At 37.3% G+C, this 18,736-nt stretch overlaps 1 protein-coding gene across 2 annotated transcripts in view; it reads left to right on the top strand.

Annotated features, from left to right (window-relative positions):
* The window catches only part of ADK (adenosine kinase), a 278,657-nt gene that overhangs the window by 218,315 nt on the left and 41,606 nt on the right, over positions 1-18,736 (top strand). For both annotated transcript variants that reach the window (XM_032190900.1, XM_032190901.1), the window contains exon 8: positions 12,269-12,304. In XM_032190900.1, coding sequence (XP_032046791.1) covers positions 12,269-12,304 — 36 coding nt within the window. The remainder of the gene's footprint in view (positions 1-12,268; positions 12,305-18,736) is intronic.

The raw sequence follows: 18,736 nt of genomic DNA, 5'->3' as shown, positions 1-18,736 counted from the left end.
ATTTGTGTTTTATTTTTAATCTCTATTGGCAAATATACTTAATAGGAAAGAACATGCCTATTGTATATGGCGAAGGTAAAATGTGCATTCACATGTGTTGTCACTGCAACAGACTTAGAAATAAACCTGGCTCATCTTCTGGATGGAGGCTGTCTGTCTCCTCCTGAAGTCTGACAACCAATTCTTGTTCTGCAGCTACTTGAGTATTGTGTTTCTTCTCTGTCCTCTTGCTGGTGCAGCCACATGGTCTGGGGTGGATTCCAGGGACATGTTCACACACATGCTTCTCCGCTGCCAGGAGCAGAGGACCTAATTTTTTGTCACATGAAAAGAAACTTTCTGGTACAGTACATTACAAAATGCTAGAGACTTATTTCATGAAATGGGAACACCGCAGGGGAATCTGGCAAGGAAGATGTGTTTATGTAACTGAATTGAGTGTTGCAACTGCCATCACTTAGTTCCCTTGGCTGCAGTGAGCGAGTTGTGAGAGAAAAACAATCCAAACAGAGATCTTCAGGCACTGAGGGCAGCTATAATTACATGCAAATAATTAATAAAAATGAAATGGAACATTATTAGAAAATACAAATACCATTGATTTTTCTCATGTGATCATGTGTATAGAGCTCATTGATAGGGGTAGAAGCACCCAGGCTCTTGCATTCTTATTTGAAGTACATATTCTTGGGGTGTCTTCAGCACATTCTGATATCCCAGGGAGATTCATGACACAAGAGTAATTGCACATAATGTAAACAAGATCTGCATTAGTTGGCTCTTTTACTCAAACTCCCTTTCCAAGTCCAGATGTGTGATGTGTAAATGTTAGGAGAACAGAGTCCTTATGAAGTAGCTTTATCAAATGCAGCTAGTCTTCCAGCAAAATGGAGAAAATATAAATTAGAGCTCAAGACCTTGGTCAAATCTGGTGCATAAAATTTTATGGCTATATTTAATGTTCCATATGTGCTTTGGACAAGTGCCATGTTTGTAAAGAACTGCTTCAATATTATTTTTTTAAAGTGACACTTTTAGCACAGTATCCTCTGCAAACTGTTCACTGTTCACCATGTGAGCTAGCCAGACTCCAAATAAACTGTTTGTTTTCATGGTCTAAACCTAAGATCAAAATGCCTTTGGAGTAGGGCATGTGATTTTTTGAAACATAATTTGGAGAGAGGTGGTTAACTTGACTGAAAGAAGACAGGGTGATATAAAAATCTAACAAGAGACAAGGAATTAGGAAAATACGTACATGTCAGCTAGCGCTGAGTAAGTTCTAGCTTGTTGTTTATAACAATTCTGTCTTACCATAATATATGAGCACTACATTTCTCCGAGCTCTTTGAGGAAAAACAAACCTCAAACTAAGGAGATTCTACAAATCTGTGCCACTTTTCAGAGGTTCTAGCCTATTTTTTCTTCATTTCTCAGTCCCTGAATAGCTGTCTCTTAAAAAGCTTCCAGTGCAGCATATGGTGTGCTGTTAATGCAACTACTTTTGCTCTGAAAGCACATCACCATTGTTTTAGAATGTTCCCAGTCATTTGTTGCCTGATATTTAGAAAATTATTTATTACTCATATAAGAGAAAGTAATACATTTTCAAGAGCCTAAATCAGAATGCAGTCTTTACAAAAGAGCAGTACTACTATGACCCTAGAGCTCTCTTCAAATTTTGTATAAAATGGTAGAGATGCAGCATCGTGGAAGAAATTCCAGGAGTCTCTTGTGTTGGAAAGGGTGAGGCAAGCTAAATAGTTTGCGATAGCTTCTGTTATATTTAAATACAAATATAATGCTACAGGCAGAGGGAAGAAAAAAGATTATTTACACTTCTAAGCACTCAGGAGGTGTGAGAAATCTGTAGTGAAGGGCTTGAGCAAGTACACAGCTAAAAATAACTTGTCCAAAACTGAATTACTACTACTACTATTACTACCACTACTAATTTCAGCTTCAGAATAATTTGCAGGCTTACATATATCACATAATAAAATAAGAAATATATCTTGTGCGATTTTAGGTACATTTCAGGTTCATTTGCAATATGCCAGCATATATTAAGTAAATATATAACTGTATGTTAAAATATAATGTCAATCTGTGATTTCAGGAACTAAAAAATAGTTGTTAGACAAATCCTAAAATAAATGTAGCATTTTCAAGATACAGAAGTAGAGGTTAAAATGGTAACTGTTCTGAAGTATAGCGGAGGATTATAAAATCTTCTTTGAGTCTTGGAGTATACAGAGAACATGCATATGGTAGAATCAAAGATAGTAAGTTAGTTGTATGTATTTTTTTTTAAACATTATTGCTAGAAAACTATGATATGTTTTTATGATCCTTTAGCACATACAAGTGGTGCCACTAGGAGAATGTCCTTGCTTAGCAGAGAGTTAGATTTTTTTTCATAGGAATTCATACATATTCATAATCTTATTCTTTTTTACTATATCATTTTCGTTTTCTTTTTTATGAGAGTGTGGTGTCTTAAAAGTAGAAAGAAGTGCTGAGAAAGCATATAGATGCTTTCTGTCAGAGGAATTTTGAGCCCTACTTGAAAAGTTTCACTTTCATCTTTGAAAGCAACCAGTGTGATAGTTGTGATCTTTATGCATAAGCTAATTTTGAAAAGAGAAAGCAATTATAATTAAATAAGTGATTTGAGTGCATGAATAAATTGCTTATAGATCATTTGCATGTCTGCTGCCCAAATCAAGCCAAATTTATAACCCACATGAAATAAATATTTAGGTGAAGTTCAGTGGTCAAAACATAAACAAACTTCCACATTTTCTTTGATTTTGGTTTGCTATGTTGATTCCAGTAGCCCTTTGGCCAACAGCTGCTGGCTTGAGAGTTTTTCATAGTCTCTGAGAGTTGCTTCTTATTTATTGGAGCAACTTGTTGTGGTTCATTTGTAGTTTCTGACTATCCTTCCTTGCTGTGTGATCATAGTTGCTTGATATCTCTACTTGTGTCTTTTCTATCCTAACAATCACATGACTTTTCTTCATACATCAGTAAAGTCTTTGACAAAGTCTTTCCCTGTCTGCCTGGCCCAGCATGGACTTTATCCCAAGCCTGGAGTCAGGAGCTACTATTTTAAAGCAAAATATGTCAAGTTTTGAATGCCAAGTTTTGGACGACTGGAGAAATAGGCTGACAGCGATCTCATGAAGTTCAACAAATGGACAGGCTGGAGACCAACTGGGTGAGGAGAAGCTGAGAGCCTCAAGAAGAAGAGGCTCAAAGGGGTCTTATCAACACATATAAATACCAAATGAGAGGTGGTAATGAAGATGGAGCCAGGCTGTACACAGTGGTGCCCAGTGACATAACGAGAGGTGGTGGGCACAAATTGAAAGAGAGGAAATTGCACTTAAGCGTAATGAAAAAACTTGTGAAGGTGGTCAAGTGCCAGAACAGGGTTCTCAAGAGAGCCTGCAGAATCTGCATGCTCAAAGATACTCAAAACCCAAGTCCTGGCCAACCTGCTCTAGCTGACCTTGCGTGAGAAGAGGGTTGGACTAGATGAGCTTCCAAGGCCCCTTCCATGATTCTGTGATTCTCTATTAACTCTTTAAAACGTGGTGGAATTTGTGATCCCTCTAATTGCCTTACTTACGCTTTCTTTCATCCTCTGCTCTGTGTGAGACCATTTCAGGTTCAGGTTGGCTTCTTTTAGAAATGGAGCAAACATACCAAAAAGACACTTGTCCTCACAATTATGTCAGAAGCAGGGAAATTCTAATGGTAACTTTCACAGATTTTAAAAAATTTCTGCAATAAATTAGCAACCTGTCCAAGATGACTATAAGTGCCTCATGCATATCTGGAATCAGAGGACATTCTTCAGTCGGGACCACAGTCACCTAACTACGGTGAGATTGAAATTTTGCTGTTCTGTACAATGAAAGTGTTTTGAGAGAGCCACCCATACAGACTGAGAATAGGCTTTTCCTGCCATGAAGGAACTGCAGTAGGTAAAATGGGAAATAAAGGAGAAAACTTGAATGTCTGTATCTGTATATGATACACAGATAAATGTATCATCAAATTAGCATGAAATAACACAACAAAGTCTAATAAGAAATTTCAAGACAACTGGATTCAAACTTAATTGGAAGGTTAAAATGCATAATATTCGTATCAGTTGAAAAGTTAGTGTTATTGCTGGAGGATGCAGTGAGCAATTTTGTTCTCTTGGTAAGGTTAACAAGCAGTGCAAGCCTAGCACATGAAGAGAGTTAATGTGATGATTGCTCTTTATAGGGTTCCCAGTGCCATATCCTTAGTTATAATTCTAAATGGCTGTGCATGACATCATGCAAAACAAAGTATATAGAACAACTCAGTTCTACTGCTAAAAATGTGTTAACCTTCTAGCTGGAATAAAGTCCTGCTGTATCCCAGCACTTTTAGCACAGTATCTGATTATTCTCTTCATCTGAAATTGCTAGATGAGAATATCTTGTCAGTGATTTCAGGCTAGTCTGAGTGGTTGCAATCATAGGAGGCCTTGTTGGAAATGATGCAATCTTTTATTTCTGTTTGTCATCCTTCAGCCAGAAGGTTAGTACTAAGAGCTTACAATGCGCAGCATTAAAGGCTTCAAAAGACCCCACGCATCTTTTATTTTTATATGTGTATAAAACTCTTATCCTCTAGCTATTAAATTAATTTTAATGTTTGTGTTCATTTTTATGTTCTCCTGATTCAGTGATGATTAAAGGAGTCTTTTCTTCTCCCAGTTTTCTGATCATGATGCATCTATTTTTAAGATAAAGATAGACACATTTGTATAAAGAGATGTTGTAAGGAAGTATAGTTCACTAATTTGCTGCTTCTAATCTGTGAGGAGGGAGATATGTACAGAGTCATAGCTAGTTCAGTTCTTTAGGTAAGGATGTATAGCAGAGATATAAGTAATAGCTTTTTATCCATCGTAAAATTTCAAAATGGCTCAGAGGCATATCACTGCTGCAGCTGTGGCAGACCTTGTAATGGCATTACGCTCTGACTCAGGGTGATTTTTTCCATAGAAGATTCTAGCAGGAGCTATAGTTCTGGTAATAACCTAAGTAGCAGAATAAATAACTGAATATTAACAAATTGTACGTAATGCAGATGCTCCAGCATGAACCCGAGCAGGACAGGAAATACATTTTTCTTCATTCTTTACACGGTAGGCTTTTTCAGACTAAACCCTCTGGTTGAATGCCAGAACCCCCTCTGAACATTACAAGTCTAATCCCATATGTTATTTCTACTTGTTCTGAATATTCACTTTGATATTATTATTTTATATTTTCACCTACTGAGTGAAGGTGTTGGAAATATATTTACCAGTATCTTTCGTACTACTGGAGCAAACTGAACAAAATGTTTTAGGATATGATAGGAACTCTTGTTATCCTTTATGAACAAAAGCAATTTTCAGGTCTGGGACTACTCATAGGAAAAGCAAAGAGGGGAAGAAAAAAAACACCTTGGTGTTCCTCTATGATAATCTGCCCATCCAATTGATACCAGCTGTGCTTTCTTCAGTAATAGCCAGTGAGGGGGAGATACTTGCTCAGATACTGCTGATTCTCAGTGTCGGTTCCCAAGCTGTCTGCAGGGTCTGTCCATTCTGTGACCGGCTTTTATTGATCTTCTCTGAAATGTGAACAGGTGTACACCACTGACCAAATCAAGATTAGTTTTCTGTGCTTGTCAAAGGAAAATAATACTGAAGCATTGTATCCCTGTAACACATCCTCAAGTACAGCTCGAACTTGATCAGCTGGAACAAAATTTCAGCAGATATGTGTTTGTTTCAGAAAATATGCTGGGTAGTTCGTAAGATTTCTGTTTCTCTCTCAACCTCTCATACGACCCATATTAAAGCAACTGTCTCTGTTGGGGGGCAGGGAGAAGGATAAAATTACATTCACCTCCTGAGCCCTGAACACCTTTGTAAATGGCTATTTTTTAATAAAGGCATACAAGCTTGTACTGCTTTTGCACAGTGAAATGTAGTAACAATTGACCTAAAAGTAATGCCTGTCTAAATCAGACTACAGTGACACACAAGGCTGGATAGGTCAACCTACGGTGTTTGGAGTAACAATTGATGACTATTTAGCACTGAATTGAAGAGGAATGTCTGCATCTTGTCCCTAACAGACAAGATGCAGAACAGTAAATGTACCATTGGCACTAAAGGTTAGAGATCCAGCTAGAACTACAGCCTATGGATTTTCTATCCATTAATATTCAATTAAGAGAATGGTAGTGGCCATTCGTTCAAGTCATGTTTTCAACTGATCATCAGATAGTCTTCAACAGTATTTACCTCTGATTGCTTAGGTACATCAAGGTTATCATTACCACAGCTTTGACATCACCTCTATTTGCTTACCATGAAAGTAATCATAGTTCTTGCATGCTGCTGATGAATGGTTTTTGCATGCTGTTTTTGCGTGTTAAGAACCATGGATCTGTTATGTCTATGTGTATGTATATATATATATATATATGCATCTAATGTTTTCTCACTTAAAAATAGGATGGGCAATAAAACGAAGTGTAAGTAAGTTTGGCTTTGTGTAGCGTGCACAGGAGAGTGGTGCCATGAAGCTAGGGAGTGAATGTATGACTTCTTTGTTATAATCCAAAGGCAGCGACAAAAAATCCATTGTCCCATCTGTGCATTAAGACAAATGCCATTTCCAGGGTCATGTTTAGTGTAAACTGGCCTGGAGCTGGAGGGGTGGAAAATGTGGCATGGCACAGCTCACTCTTCCCCATCCTTAAAAACCAGTTTAGCTCTTGCACTGTGATGGGTGTTTCATGAAAGAAAGACCAAAAGCAGAAGCTCATAGTGATCTTGATGGTAGTGTTCTTTGGAACTGTATGGCTGATGAATGACTTATCCTCTGACAAAAAAAAAAATAGGGAGCTTTTACCAAAAGATGTCTTTTAAGGACCTGTATTCAGAATTACTGGGCATAACATACTGCTGAAATCAGAGGTTTTCAATACCTATGGACTATGTAAAACAAAGGGTACAGCTCTGAAAGCAGAAAATTTTATAAGCTCTTTTCTAGAGACAGAGATGACAGAGTAAAGATGACAGTAGACAGGGAAGTAGGAAGGATGAGTGCCCACCTAAGGAAAGCTGAGGTAAAAGTGCATGTGTTATAATGAAACAGAAGACTTTTGTGTCTGTATTGTGATGAGGCAACTAATACAGAAATGTTTTTGTTTTTTACTTTTTATTATTATTATTTTAGAAAGCTTTGCTTTCCATTAGGAAATCATGAATCAAAACATCTATTTCAGAAACAAAAGTCCTTAGTACTTGTCTCTATTATGAGTCAGTCTTACACAGAATGAGGTTGTAGATATCAGAAACATCACCTGCATCAAAGTCTTCCCCATAGCTCCATTTGCTTATTTTACTTTTTTGTTAAGCATTTCGTTTAGATAACAGGGTTTTAATGATAAGATTTGTTCAACATTTTGTTGCAGCAAGCAAGGCAAGCTGTGGAAAAGCAAGAGACAGTATAAAGAACACAAAGTTATAGCAGGATTAGAGGTGAACTCATCAGGGTGATTGATAGCACTAAATGATTATACTGAAGAAAAAGGGCATTATTTGAGCAAAATGCACATAGCCTCTAATGTGTCCAAGGAAGCAATGTAAATGGGAGAAAACTAACAACAATTGATACTTCTCAGAAGAGAGTCATACAATACCCTGAAGCTGAAGAAGAAAATGTTTTAAATAGATTTTTAGGAGATTTCAGCAGTAAAAAGTGTCTTGTAAGGTGTAGTGGTAGAGATACTATTCAAGTTACAGTAAAACATGGCTGACACCAGCAGGAGTCATTCGACCAAATGCAAACACCCACCGAATGGTCCTAATAGCCATTTGCTGTTTTTTATTGAGCAAATCCACCGAAGTTTTGTTTTGGTTTGGTTTGGTTTGTTTTTTCTTTTTAAACTCTAGATGCCTCTGATTTAGTGCAAGGATCTGCCTCTGCGGTTATGCATGTTGTATGAGTGTGTGGTTGTTTAAGATTATGTTGATTCGTGGGACAGGGTGAATCCACTGAGTCACAGATTTGTGCAGAGGAAGGGGGTGGTATTCCTGAAAACGTGAGCAGAGCTTGTTTTTTGAGTTTATCTCGGGTCAGTCAGGAAGTTTACAGCTGCTGCAGTAGGAGCTCCCTCAAAACCTGCCAGTAATCCCCCACTCCCCGCTTGCTTTTTTTCATTTTATTTTCTTCCCTTTTTTCAGGGGTAGTGGTCAAGAGAAATTAATGAGAATGTGAGGGAGCTGCACAGGGCAGTGCTGTAACGTGTGTGAGGTGTAGGTTATCCTCTGAGATGCTGCCGCTACCAAGGATGGGGGTGGGATTAGCGTCGGAGTCTCCTGCATTTGTGTTCTCGTGTAATTATGGGAATGCATTCAGTGTGCAAGGGTATCATTGCTGCCCTGCTGTTTTATCATTTCTTTATGAGATAATGTTGATTTCAGCAATGAAATGCAAATTTAGTTTACAGTGCTCCTTTTCTCTGTGTAAAGGTTAAAATGCATATTGTAGATAATACTATTGGTGCTGCTTTTGAACAGTCTTTGTCAGCTAATTTCAGCAATACATGGTTTTAAATGCTGTTCAGTGCGACTGCATGAGTTTTATTTTGGCCTACATGAATTAAATTTAACCCAACATGCATGTTGTTACCATTTTGGCTATAATTTGATCAAATTATCATAAAACATTGGTACCAACAAAAAAATTTGGATGTGCTGAGAATATTTAATATGTAGCGTGCCTTCTGTGTGATACGGCAAACCGACCACATGATTATTGAAGTTGAGCCATCTTAACTCTACAATCATAAAATGTTTCCAACACAGGGTGTTAACAAATACTCACAGGAGTGCAGATGCTAATGACTTTTGTGTTCAGAGGATATGTTTTGGTTTACTTACAAACAAAGAGTTTGTCTTGCTGATGATTAAAGCGCTCTGAATTTTAACGAGCCCCGTTACAATTGGCCATGGTGTAGATTATAGACAGCTCCATTTCCTAAACGTTGGGGACTCCAGCAGCAATAAAATACGTGCAAGAATGGGAATAGTTTTCAGCTATCAGGAGAGTTCAAATGTAACAACAAGACTAGTACTAACGGAAGTTGTCTTTTTTATTGTTATCTCTAATTTATCTCGCTTTCCTGTGCAAACTGCTCACTATTGTGCAAAGGGAGGGGGTGTGTTACCTTTGGTGACACTGTGTTGCTCCCATTAAGGAGCACTGTATGCTGTTTGCTTCAGCAGAGCTGTATGTTTTAGGTGTGTTTTGTTTCGATTTGTTTTTCCAACCTGCATGAGCCAAAGAACGTTTCATAACTGCTAACAAATCCCATTTCTACTTTAGGTGGTATGGCAATAAATGTGCTCTTGTGGTTAGTAAAAAGAGTGTATAAAAAAGGAGTGTGAGTGTTTTAAACATATTTAGTATAAACAAGAAGAAAGGTGGGGGAGAGGGTGTTATGAACTGAGATGTGATGCAGACGGTATTGGAAAATAGCTCTGAAAATGCTGAGTTGGAATAATGACTGAATAATGTCTAAAGTTTATCAAAACTGAAAGAACTCCTGATGTGAAATGAAGCCTCCTAAGAAAATTCTGTTCTGTCGCTGTGTTGCTTTGCTGTTGTCGCATGTCATGCATGAATGAAAATGCTGCATTCTCCAGGGAGCGGTAAAGCTTCTGTGTAGGTTGTTTATTTCCTTAATCCCTCCTTCTTCGTGATTTCCAATGTCAGATATAAAATGGAAAGCCTGTAAATACAGTGATTATCATACTGATTATCACCTGCATTAGGGAACGCCCCGGCTGGCCGCTGTAACCCCAGCAGTCTCCACATGTTACAGCCACTTCGATTTTAACCTGACTACTTTATTAGATACGTAGAGCTCAGTATGAGGTGCCCTAGGGCTGCACAGATGGGGTCCGCTTGTTTCCTGTTCTCACTGTTATTGTGAATAGATACTAAAAGCTTCTCATTGCTTTTATCTGGTTAATTTACTTTGAACTGGCCCCAGCATTCAGGGCCTGCTGAACATTTCTCACCATTTTGCAAACACCAAACTGGCGTCTCCAAAGCTGTGTTGTGAGCTTTTCTCTCCGTTTTGCTGGAAGGGCCTTAATTCTGGAAGGGGTGTCATTCAGGGAGATGCTGATTCTCCGGGAACTGTAGGCTCAGTCCTTATTGAAAGAAGCTGTTCGTGAGGTTTGGTTGATAGAAGAGCAGAAAATTAAGATTGCTGGTGTTCTGTGGCACATTTAGACACCCTTAGATTAGAGGTCAACTGCAGGAAAATCTATGATTGTATGCTAGCCGCTATTATTCATGGAGCTGGGCAGCAGACCAGGCTAAAAGATGGAGCGCTAGCAGGAAAATCCAAAGATAAGATGCTTTTTAGCAAATGTGCAATCGTTTAACTTTTCTGTGGAAGGGCCAGGTCTTTCAAACCACATGTGCTATGCATGGGTGCCCCAGTACAGAAAATTAAGATGAATTCTCTCAAAGTCTCCCACATAAGGAAATACTACTTAACTGGAATAGCTTTTTATTTCACAGATGTAAGAATGTACTGGTGTCCAGTTTCCTGGCCAAACAATAGTTTAACACAGATGTTAATGTCCTGCTGCCTTGGGGCATTAAAGAAATCCCCTAAGGACAGATCAGTGCAACTTCCGATTTCACTCGCATGACCAAAAACCTGAGGTTAAGCAAGTAATCTGGCTGCAGTACATAATTCTTGGTTTATTTTCCTATTCTCTGCCCCCCTTAGCACTCCCTTATTTCTCTTATTTTTGTTTTGTTTTTTTTTTCCTGTGTCCCGGTCCCATTTGAGGCTTTCTTGATTGTGTTGCAGTTCATTGTATGTGCATCACTTTATAGTGGAAGCTTGCAGGCTCCTTTTTTTTCATATGAGCATAGGCTTTGTTAATCACATGCTGGTTTAGGAAAACACTGCATGATATCTTTGAACCCTACACTCCGTCTTGACAGCCAGGCTAGCAAATGTCATTGACTGTGTGATGTACAAGAAGGAATTCAATTGTAAGTAAATTGTCAAAGTGGCTAACCTTGCCCGCACCCAATTGTCAGGACCATGATTCAGTTTTTCTGTCAACATCAGCTAAGGCTAACCCGGTCAGCCTTATGTTCCTGCAGTGAAGCAGCCTGAGGAGTTGTGCTTTTCAGCTGATCACATTTTATTAACCTCAACTTACTGTTGTTATAATCAATTGTACCCACTTCAAATTCTTAGATTGCCCCCAAATTGGCAGATCATATAGGTCCACGAGTATGTATTTTCTGCAGTATTAAAGCTGTCATAGGGACGCTGGCCTTAAATGACGTGGTGCAGTAGTTATTTTTGTTTAGTTGGATCGACTCGCTATTCAGACTCGAGCCTTATCCGTCTATTAATATCACTTGGCAAAGATAATCTGGAAGATTGCTAGTTAAAATGTGAAGACTTTGAGCGTTGTCTACAGTATTGGCAATGTTGAGGTAGAAAGTGAATAAGGGAAAAACTTTGCTGTTGTCTTCTGTCTCCTTGCTTTTATTTCAAAAGAGATTTTAATTGCTCCAATTAATATAAATAAGAAATGAGGACATTCTGATACCCTGATGTTTCCTCTGTTCTTTGAGGAAAAGAACATAGTTAAATTGCCTAAAGCAGTGATTAAGACATCAGAGTATTTTAAAATGCTCTGATTCCACCACAAGGGTTTGAACACATTTCGTGATCCTATTTTTTTTTATGCATGGTAGACGACAAATGCTTTTTAAAAAATGGCTTAAAAACCTCTATCCCATGAAGTGCATAAATAGAGATATCATGCAAATTCAATTAAAAATATGTCTGAAGGATATTTGCCTGGCTATGAAATAGTGATTTCCTGCTTAAAGTCCTACATCCAGCAGTAACTTTCCTCGCCCAGAAAAAAACCTATATTGTACCTTCTTCATTTGAACTTGTGGAGTGTGTTGACATGGTGCTGTTGTTGGGCTAGCGGGAAGGAGGGGGAAGCTTTTGGTGCAACTATCAGGATTGAACAACTGTATATGGGGATATTGAGATAATCGTGTAAAAGGAAAACTGGCTGAATGAGTTTCAAAATGTGTTATTTCTTCATTATCTAGCACTTTATAATTAACTGTTCTTTTTTTTATTATTGCAGGAAGCTGCCACTTTTGCTAGAGAGCAAGGCTTTGAGGTGAGTTAACCCACAATTGCACACTAAACAGATCCTAAAGGTTTTTTTTCGTGCTGATAATGAAGTTCTTTTGGACAATGATTGATGTGCTATTATACTCTCCAAGCCTCGCAGCGGTTGCCATGGAAACTTGGCAGTCGTCATGGTTTCTTTGTTCTGCCAGCTCAGTGTTATGACGCACTCTGCTAGGTCTGCACCCAACATCGCCTACAGATGTTATTTATTGAATTTTGAAAAGCCTCTTGGGAAGCCGAGAGGTTGGGCACGGTTTCAAGCTGCCTCTGCAGATATGGGACCTGTCAGTTTGTTCAGTTAAAAAGCTACCTCATTAGCTGCATTACACTCCATAAGGATTCGCTGCTAAGGCAGTGGCGAGGCAAGACTAAATAGTGAAATCTAACACCGCTTAAAGAACTTAAACCCTGCCATATGCGGATTATCATTATGCAAATGAATTTTAGAAAGGTTGTATATAAAATTGTTAGGTACTGATTAATGTAAACCCTGCTTCTCCAAACAGCTTCTTTCCAAAGGGGTGGTGTGGAATTTCTGTTTCAAAACAGATTCAAGTTGGTGTTTTCCATCTGTGCTCTGAAAATGCCTGATCCTCTACTTTATTCAAGTAAACACTGTTGATTTTACAGTGATTCTCAGAGCTTTTGATTTCATCTTCTTGAGGAATTTATTCGAGTGCCTAGACCTTTTTATAGTTCTTCTCATTGGCTGCATTCAGATAACTTAATCTGCAAAGCTATCAGCTATTGGTCTCTAATGCTCGATTCAAATAGGCAGGTTTTAAATACTATAATTAATGTGACAACAGTTGTACTAATTTCACAGATAGTAAGCGATCTCACTGAAATCTAAATTGCAGAACTGAACACACATAAATCCTTTTACATGTTTTTTCACTGGAATAAGACCCACCTTAATTGATTTGTTTGCAATGTGGAAGAATAGATAGGAGTTTGACTGCTCAACACCCATTTTGCATAAATAATAGAGCCGCGCAATTCGAACCGCGTCGCTTTAAGCACATGCCACTTTTGTGTGGGGATGGTTGCATGCAAAAAAAAAAAAAAAAAAAAAAAAAAAAAAAGGAAAGACTGGCAGCTTTTGTTCTACAATTTAGATCTCTTTAGAGCCATACACCAGCAGGTACATCAATGCCATCAATGTTTTAGATATTAAAACTGTGGACTGTCCCATTTCATTTTATGTTTTCTAAATTCATGCGGCTGCTTTGTAGAAATCCAGACTTTTTATCACTGTCAATTTTCATTTGTATAATCTGTATTGTTAGCATAAAAATACACTTCCAATTTATTCTATCAAATGAATGAATTTCACAGATGCCTCCAAATATATTATGAAGCATAACAAATTATTGATACCCTCTGGTAGCTAGACAATAAAAAAGAAAGGAAGTAGTGTATTAAGCCTACCCATTCTATATTTTTATTGCCCCCTTGAGCTAAAGACTTTGAATGTGCCTGGTTTAAATTCAGCTCTAGTGACAAACTGCTTTTGCTGGTGTCTGCTAACTACCACCGTATTAACCTTTCCATTAGTGCTTGCTTAGAGATTCTAGCATGGTTCCTTCTGAACATCCTAAATCTGCCACATTTGATTACAGCATATCAGTAAAGTGCACAATGATTATGATCTTATCTCTTATTACCCCCTTGCTTGGCAACAACTCACACGTCAAGTTTCCTGACAGAGAAGTGTAAAATTTGATAAGTGTCCACAGTCTTGTTTTCCCATTGTGCTGTAAAGGAAAAAAAAAAATCCACATTACTGAGAAAGTATCTTAGGAAAAACTTAAATATCTTCAACTAGCTTTTCATATTAAAAAAAAAAAAAAAAAATTCCAGCAGTTCTCAAAGTCTTTTAAAATTGATTCTGCAATTTGTATGGGTTGGAATTATATGATGTTTAAGGTCCCTTCCAACCCAAACCATTCTATGATTCTATTATTCTATGATTCTATATTGAGAAAGCATAAAAAGGTAAAGGACTAGAGTGGCCAGAGCAAAAATCAAGAGAATATTTACCATAAAAGTATTGAAAAGTTGCTGTTACCTGAATTTGAATTGCAACCTGGAAAGAATTTTATTTTTTAACAACAGCAAAAATAATTTATCGGAAGTCTTGTAGCGTGGAAAGTCAATTGTGACTAGCTTTTTTTAAAAAATATCATCTCCATTTCTGTCTTACACTTCAACAATTTGTGTGGTCTATGTATCATATAAATATGGATTGAGTTAAGTATATCAGAAACAATTTAAAAAAAAAAGCACAAACCAACTTCAGGAAAAAAAAAAAAAAGCACTTTTTTGAAGAAATAAAATCTTGTAATTGGGAGGGGAAAAAACTTCCCTGACACACATAATTTTTTTTTTATTGTATGAGAAACATTGTTCAAACGAATTTTTATTTTTCTGTGTCACCTTACTAAGAGCTAGTCTTCCATTGTAGTTTGCTGAAATCCGAGGTGTATTTATAAAATCAATCACCATATTTGAAGACTGTTATTTCCTTCACTTTATCTCCTGACCAGCGCTTATGTGTAATAATCAAATGCAGAACATTACTTCTGATGCAGTCTCTTCCTGGAGTGCATCAGTGGTGTCTTTTTTGTGAAGTTTGTGTTCCAAGACATTTAAAAAATATTAAATAAATAGTAAATTCACTGTCTGTGAAGATAGTGCTTCATCCTAATTGCATATTGCAGTCATCTCAGTAATGCATTATAATAGTCACCATTTTTATCCCAGCTCTTGACTTGGTTCCCCATGAAGTAGTAGAATGGTTGTCAGTATATTTTAACTACGTTTCAAGTAAAAGAATTGCCAGGATAAGGGATTGTGAGGTTTTGTTTTTATAAAATGGTAACTTGCTGTTCATTATATGTAGGAATTAAGAAAACATAGTCCTACTTTAACATAAAACTTAGGGTTCAGTTCTTTCTGTAAACCCAAACTGAAAATTAAATGAATGGAGCAGAATGTATATAAGGGGTTGGTACCAGCTGCCATGCAAAATAATTTTTCGTGTTGGAGATGGAGCTCTCATCTGTAAGTATATATTACTGGTTAGGGAACCAAATGAGAGAGTTTGGGATCTTGGGTCAAATTGAAGTCTTAAAGGCAATGATTTCCACTGTTTCCAATGGATTCAAGCTTATTTAGTTCAGGGCTGTGGTGGTCCCAGTTTTTGTATGTCTGTTCCGAGACAGAGCTCACAAGTGCCTAACTAGCAGTTTTAGCCGTGTGGTGTTTTTCACATACCTCTGCCTGAGCCTGGAATATCAGAAGTACTTTATTCCATGCGTATAGCCCACTTACTTGCTGGAAAGAACACCACAGGCAAGGTTTCTCAGGTCAGCACCAATAGGCAGATCATGGTTGTGTGAGATTTGCATGTCAGCTTTGTTAATCAGATTCAAGCATACAATTAGGCAAGTATGAGTATTCCGTGAATCTGGGACGTGTTATAGAGGCTTTAGGTCCATGAGCCAGTACAGTCCTACTGTTCAGCCTTGTCTGTAGATACAGGGTGCATAGCAGAGTCTCAGTAAGTGCACAAGTATGAGTCAATGCAAAATAAACATTACTCATTAAAGCTATTTGATGATATTATGTATATACCATATAGAAAAAGGCAATGACAATGTTTCATACTGCTGCTTGACAATGAAATGAGGGACATAGTAGTTAGGCAGTCCTAAACTATAAATATTCACATACCACAAAACGTCACAGTTGTACCTTCGAAATGCAACACAGTGGTAAGGCAGAGATGTATAGTGGAAACATTAAAGCCTCCCCAACATTGAGGTTCCAACTCTTCCACTATATCATCTATTTCTTATTGTCTTTCTTTGAAAATTTTCAGTTTGAAAAGTGATTTTGGCTGAAAGTGGCCAAGCTAATTCTCACAGATGATACTCAAAGTCCTCACAATCAGACACAACTCCTCAAACCAGTTTATTCTGAAGTTTCTACTTTAAAAAAAAATACTTTCCACTAATTACCTTTCTTCTGCTGTTGCACACTTATTATATATTTAATTCTTCTTGAAAATATACATGCTTTTTACTTTCTTTTACCATCTACCCTATTTCATCCTTTACCATCGTTCTTCACTAGTATTTTTCCTTAGGACCTTCATTCCCTCATATAAGTTTCTCTTTGCTCTTCTTTAAACTGAAGAAATCATCTCTTGATCATGTTATTTTCTCCCATTATAACGTCCTTGTTTTCCTTTTAAAATTTAAAGTGCATGTAAATAAACTACACAAATATCTTTCAGCTCTTTGGTTTCTTTGCCTGCTTTGCTCCACTGTAAATGTACTTAATAGTGTCATTAGTAGTTGCTTCCTCCTTAGGAAAAAATAAATGCTTCTTTCCCATTTTTCTTGGCATTTGTGACACTTTATTGTATTTTTACTTCAAGGATATCTTAATTGTCAAGGCCTGAAGTGGTTCAGAACTTAGGTGTCTGAAGCCTACCCATTGCCAGCTTGGAGGGCCGCAATTCTCCATTCATGCCCTGCTCAACAGCCTATGCCACTAGCTGATACCTTCTACACATAGATCTCCACTTAAAAAGACATTTGAAAACAAAAGAGCAGCGACTGCATTTTTCTCACTGGCATCTTTACGGAATTCCTTGCCTTTTGAGAATTAGGGGTAAGATGCCCTTACTCAGAGGGATTCAAAGTTCTTCCCTCACTTCTCTAACAGAAGAAGTTTCCCCTTGAAAGCTCATATTAAGAGTCTAAGCAGGAGGAAATAAGAAATAACACAAATGAGAGTGTAGTAACTGTATATGGAGATTAAAAGTTTGAGACAATCTTAAAAAGAGGTAGTTAGAGACCAATAAGTAAGGGGAAAATATTTTAGTGTTTGGTAAATGTATCTTAATCAATGGGTTCACTGACTACCAGAGATCTGGAGGAGAAATTAAAGGGAGGCTAGAACTATGGCAAAAGAACTAAAGAATTTTCATTTAGAGGGATATTGTTAAATATACAGCTCAGGCATATTCTCTGTACCTAATAAAAGCAGAGTGTTGTCAGTGATTTGATCAACAAGATTGCTAAAAAGCAACAAGTAAACAGGACTGAATGTATGCAGGTTTATAGGTCTTGTTTATCTAAGCTGCTGCTGAAAAAGAAGCAACCTCTTGCTAAAATCAGCAGCTGCAGTCAAAACTTCACATTCTGTACCTGGCTTAAAAAATAACACTATATGCTGATTTTGGAAGATAAAAATTTATTAATATAAATTAATTGAAACAACTCCGGTAGATGACTTGAAACCACTCTGGACAGCTTTATAAATAAACTCTATTCATTATGTAGTTGTGTTAAAAAAAAATGAGTTGGTATTCGTAATGAACAGGACGCTAAAAAATGCAGAAGATACTGTTGTGGTTTCATTCTGTACTCAACACTAGGCCCTCACCAAATCTGTGTCTCTCAGCATAGTAGTTTCTACATAAGAGCAAACTAAAAAAAAATATATATATTATGGTGTTATTTAACACAGATATGAATAAAACATGGCCCAGTAAGTAATATAGAGAATAAATGTAGTCTTTCTAACTTTTCCTACTGCTTAAAAAATAAAAGAAAAAATTATACGTGATGGCAAGAAATAGGTTTACATATAACAAATTTAATTTATATGGAACTTACTGACTCCAGATAAATTTGAGAACAAAAGCTTACCACAGAGCATTATAAAAGGATTTGATGCGTATACAAATAACAGGAATACCTATATTTAGATGAGATTGAAAACCAAATAAATTAGAAGTTGAAATCCTTGTGTTTCAAATCATAGGGCAACTAAAATATGAGAATAGGAAGGATAATGTTCTAATGACAAGTTGTGCTGTTACTGGGTTTCTTGCATCAAATAAAACATTTCAAACTTGTTGCTGTCGAAGACATTGGATGGATTTGTGGTTTGGTTCAGTATGCCAAGTTCTCTGTTCCTAGCTGCATGCGCTGTGGTGTACAGACAAAGTCCCTTTAAAGCAAAGATTCTTGAAATTTTTGCAGCTTATCCTCACTTCAGCAAATTGGGAATGTTTTGTGCCCCACTGAATACAGCTTCCACCCTTTCCTTCCCTACATCTCAGTGGTGCAAACAGAGAGCTACTGAGCACACCGCATATTCACCTGGGCTCCACACCTTTGAAGGTGCTGCAGGGTGCCCTGGGTTTACTTGTTGAAATCGGTTGTTGCAGGGAAATTCAAGAAACAATGTTAGCAATCCTGCTGAAATCAGAGGGATTATGCTACTATAAAACCTGGCTAAATTGGATGAAAATCAGGCTCAGAGTTTATCCAAAGTATTCTCTTACCTATTTTATTTTTAATTTTATGATAGGTAAGGTTAGAATCCAGTCAGCAGC

Source organism: Aythya fuligula, chromosome 7 (genome assembly GCF_009819795.1).
Source record: "Aythya fuligula isolate bAytFul2 chromosome 7, bAytFul2.pri, whole genome shotgun sequence".
Lineage (NCBI taxonomy): Eukaryota > Metazoa > Chordata > Aves > Anseriformes > Anatidae > Aythya > Aythya fuligula.
Note: the sequence above shows the minus strand (reverse complement) of the source record. Positions and strands in the feature narration are given on the sequence as shown.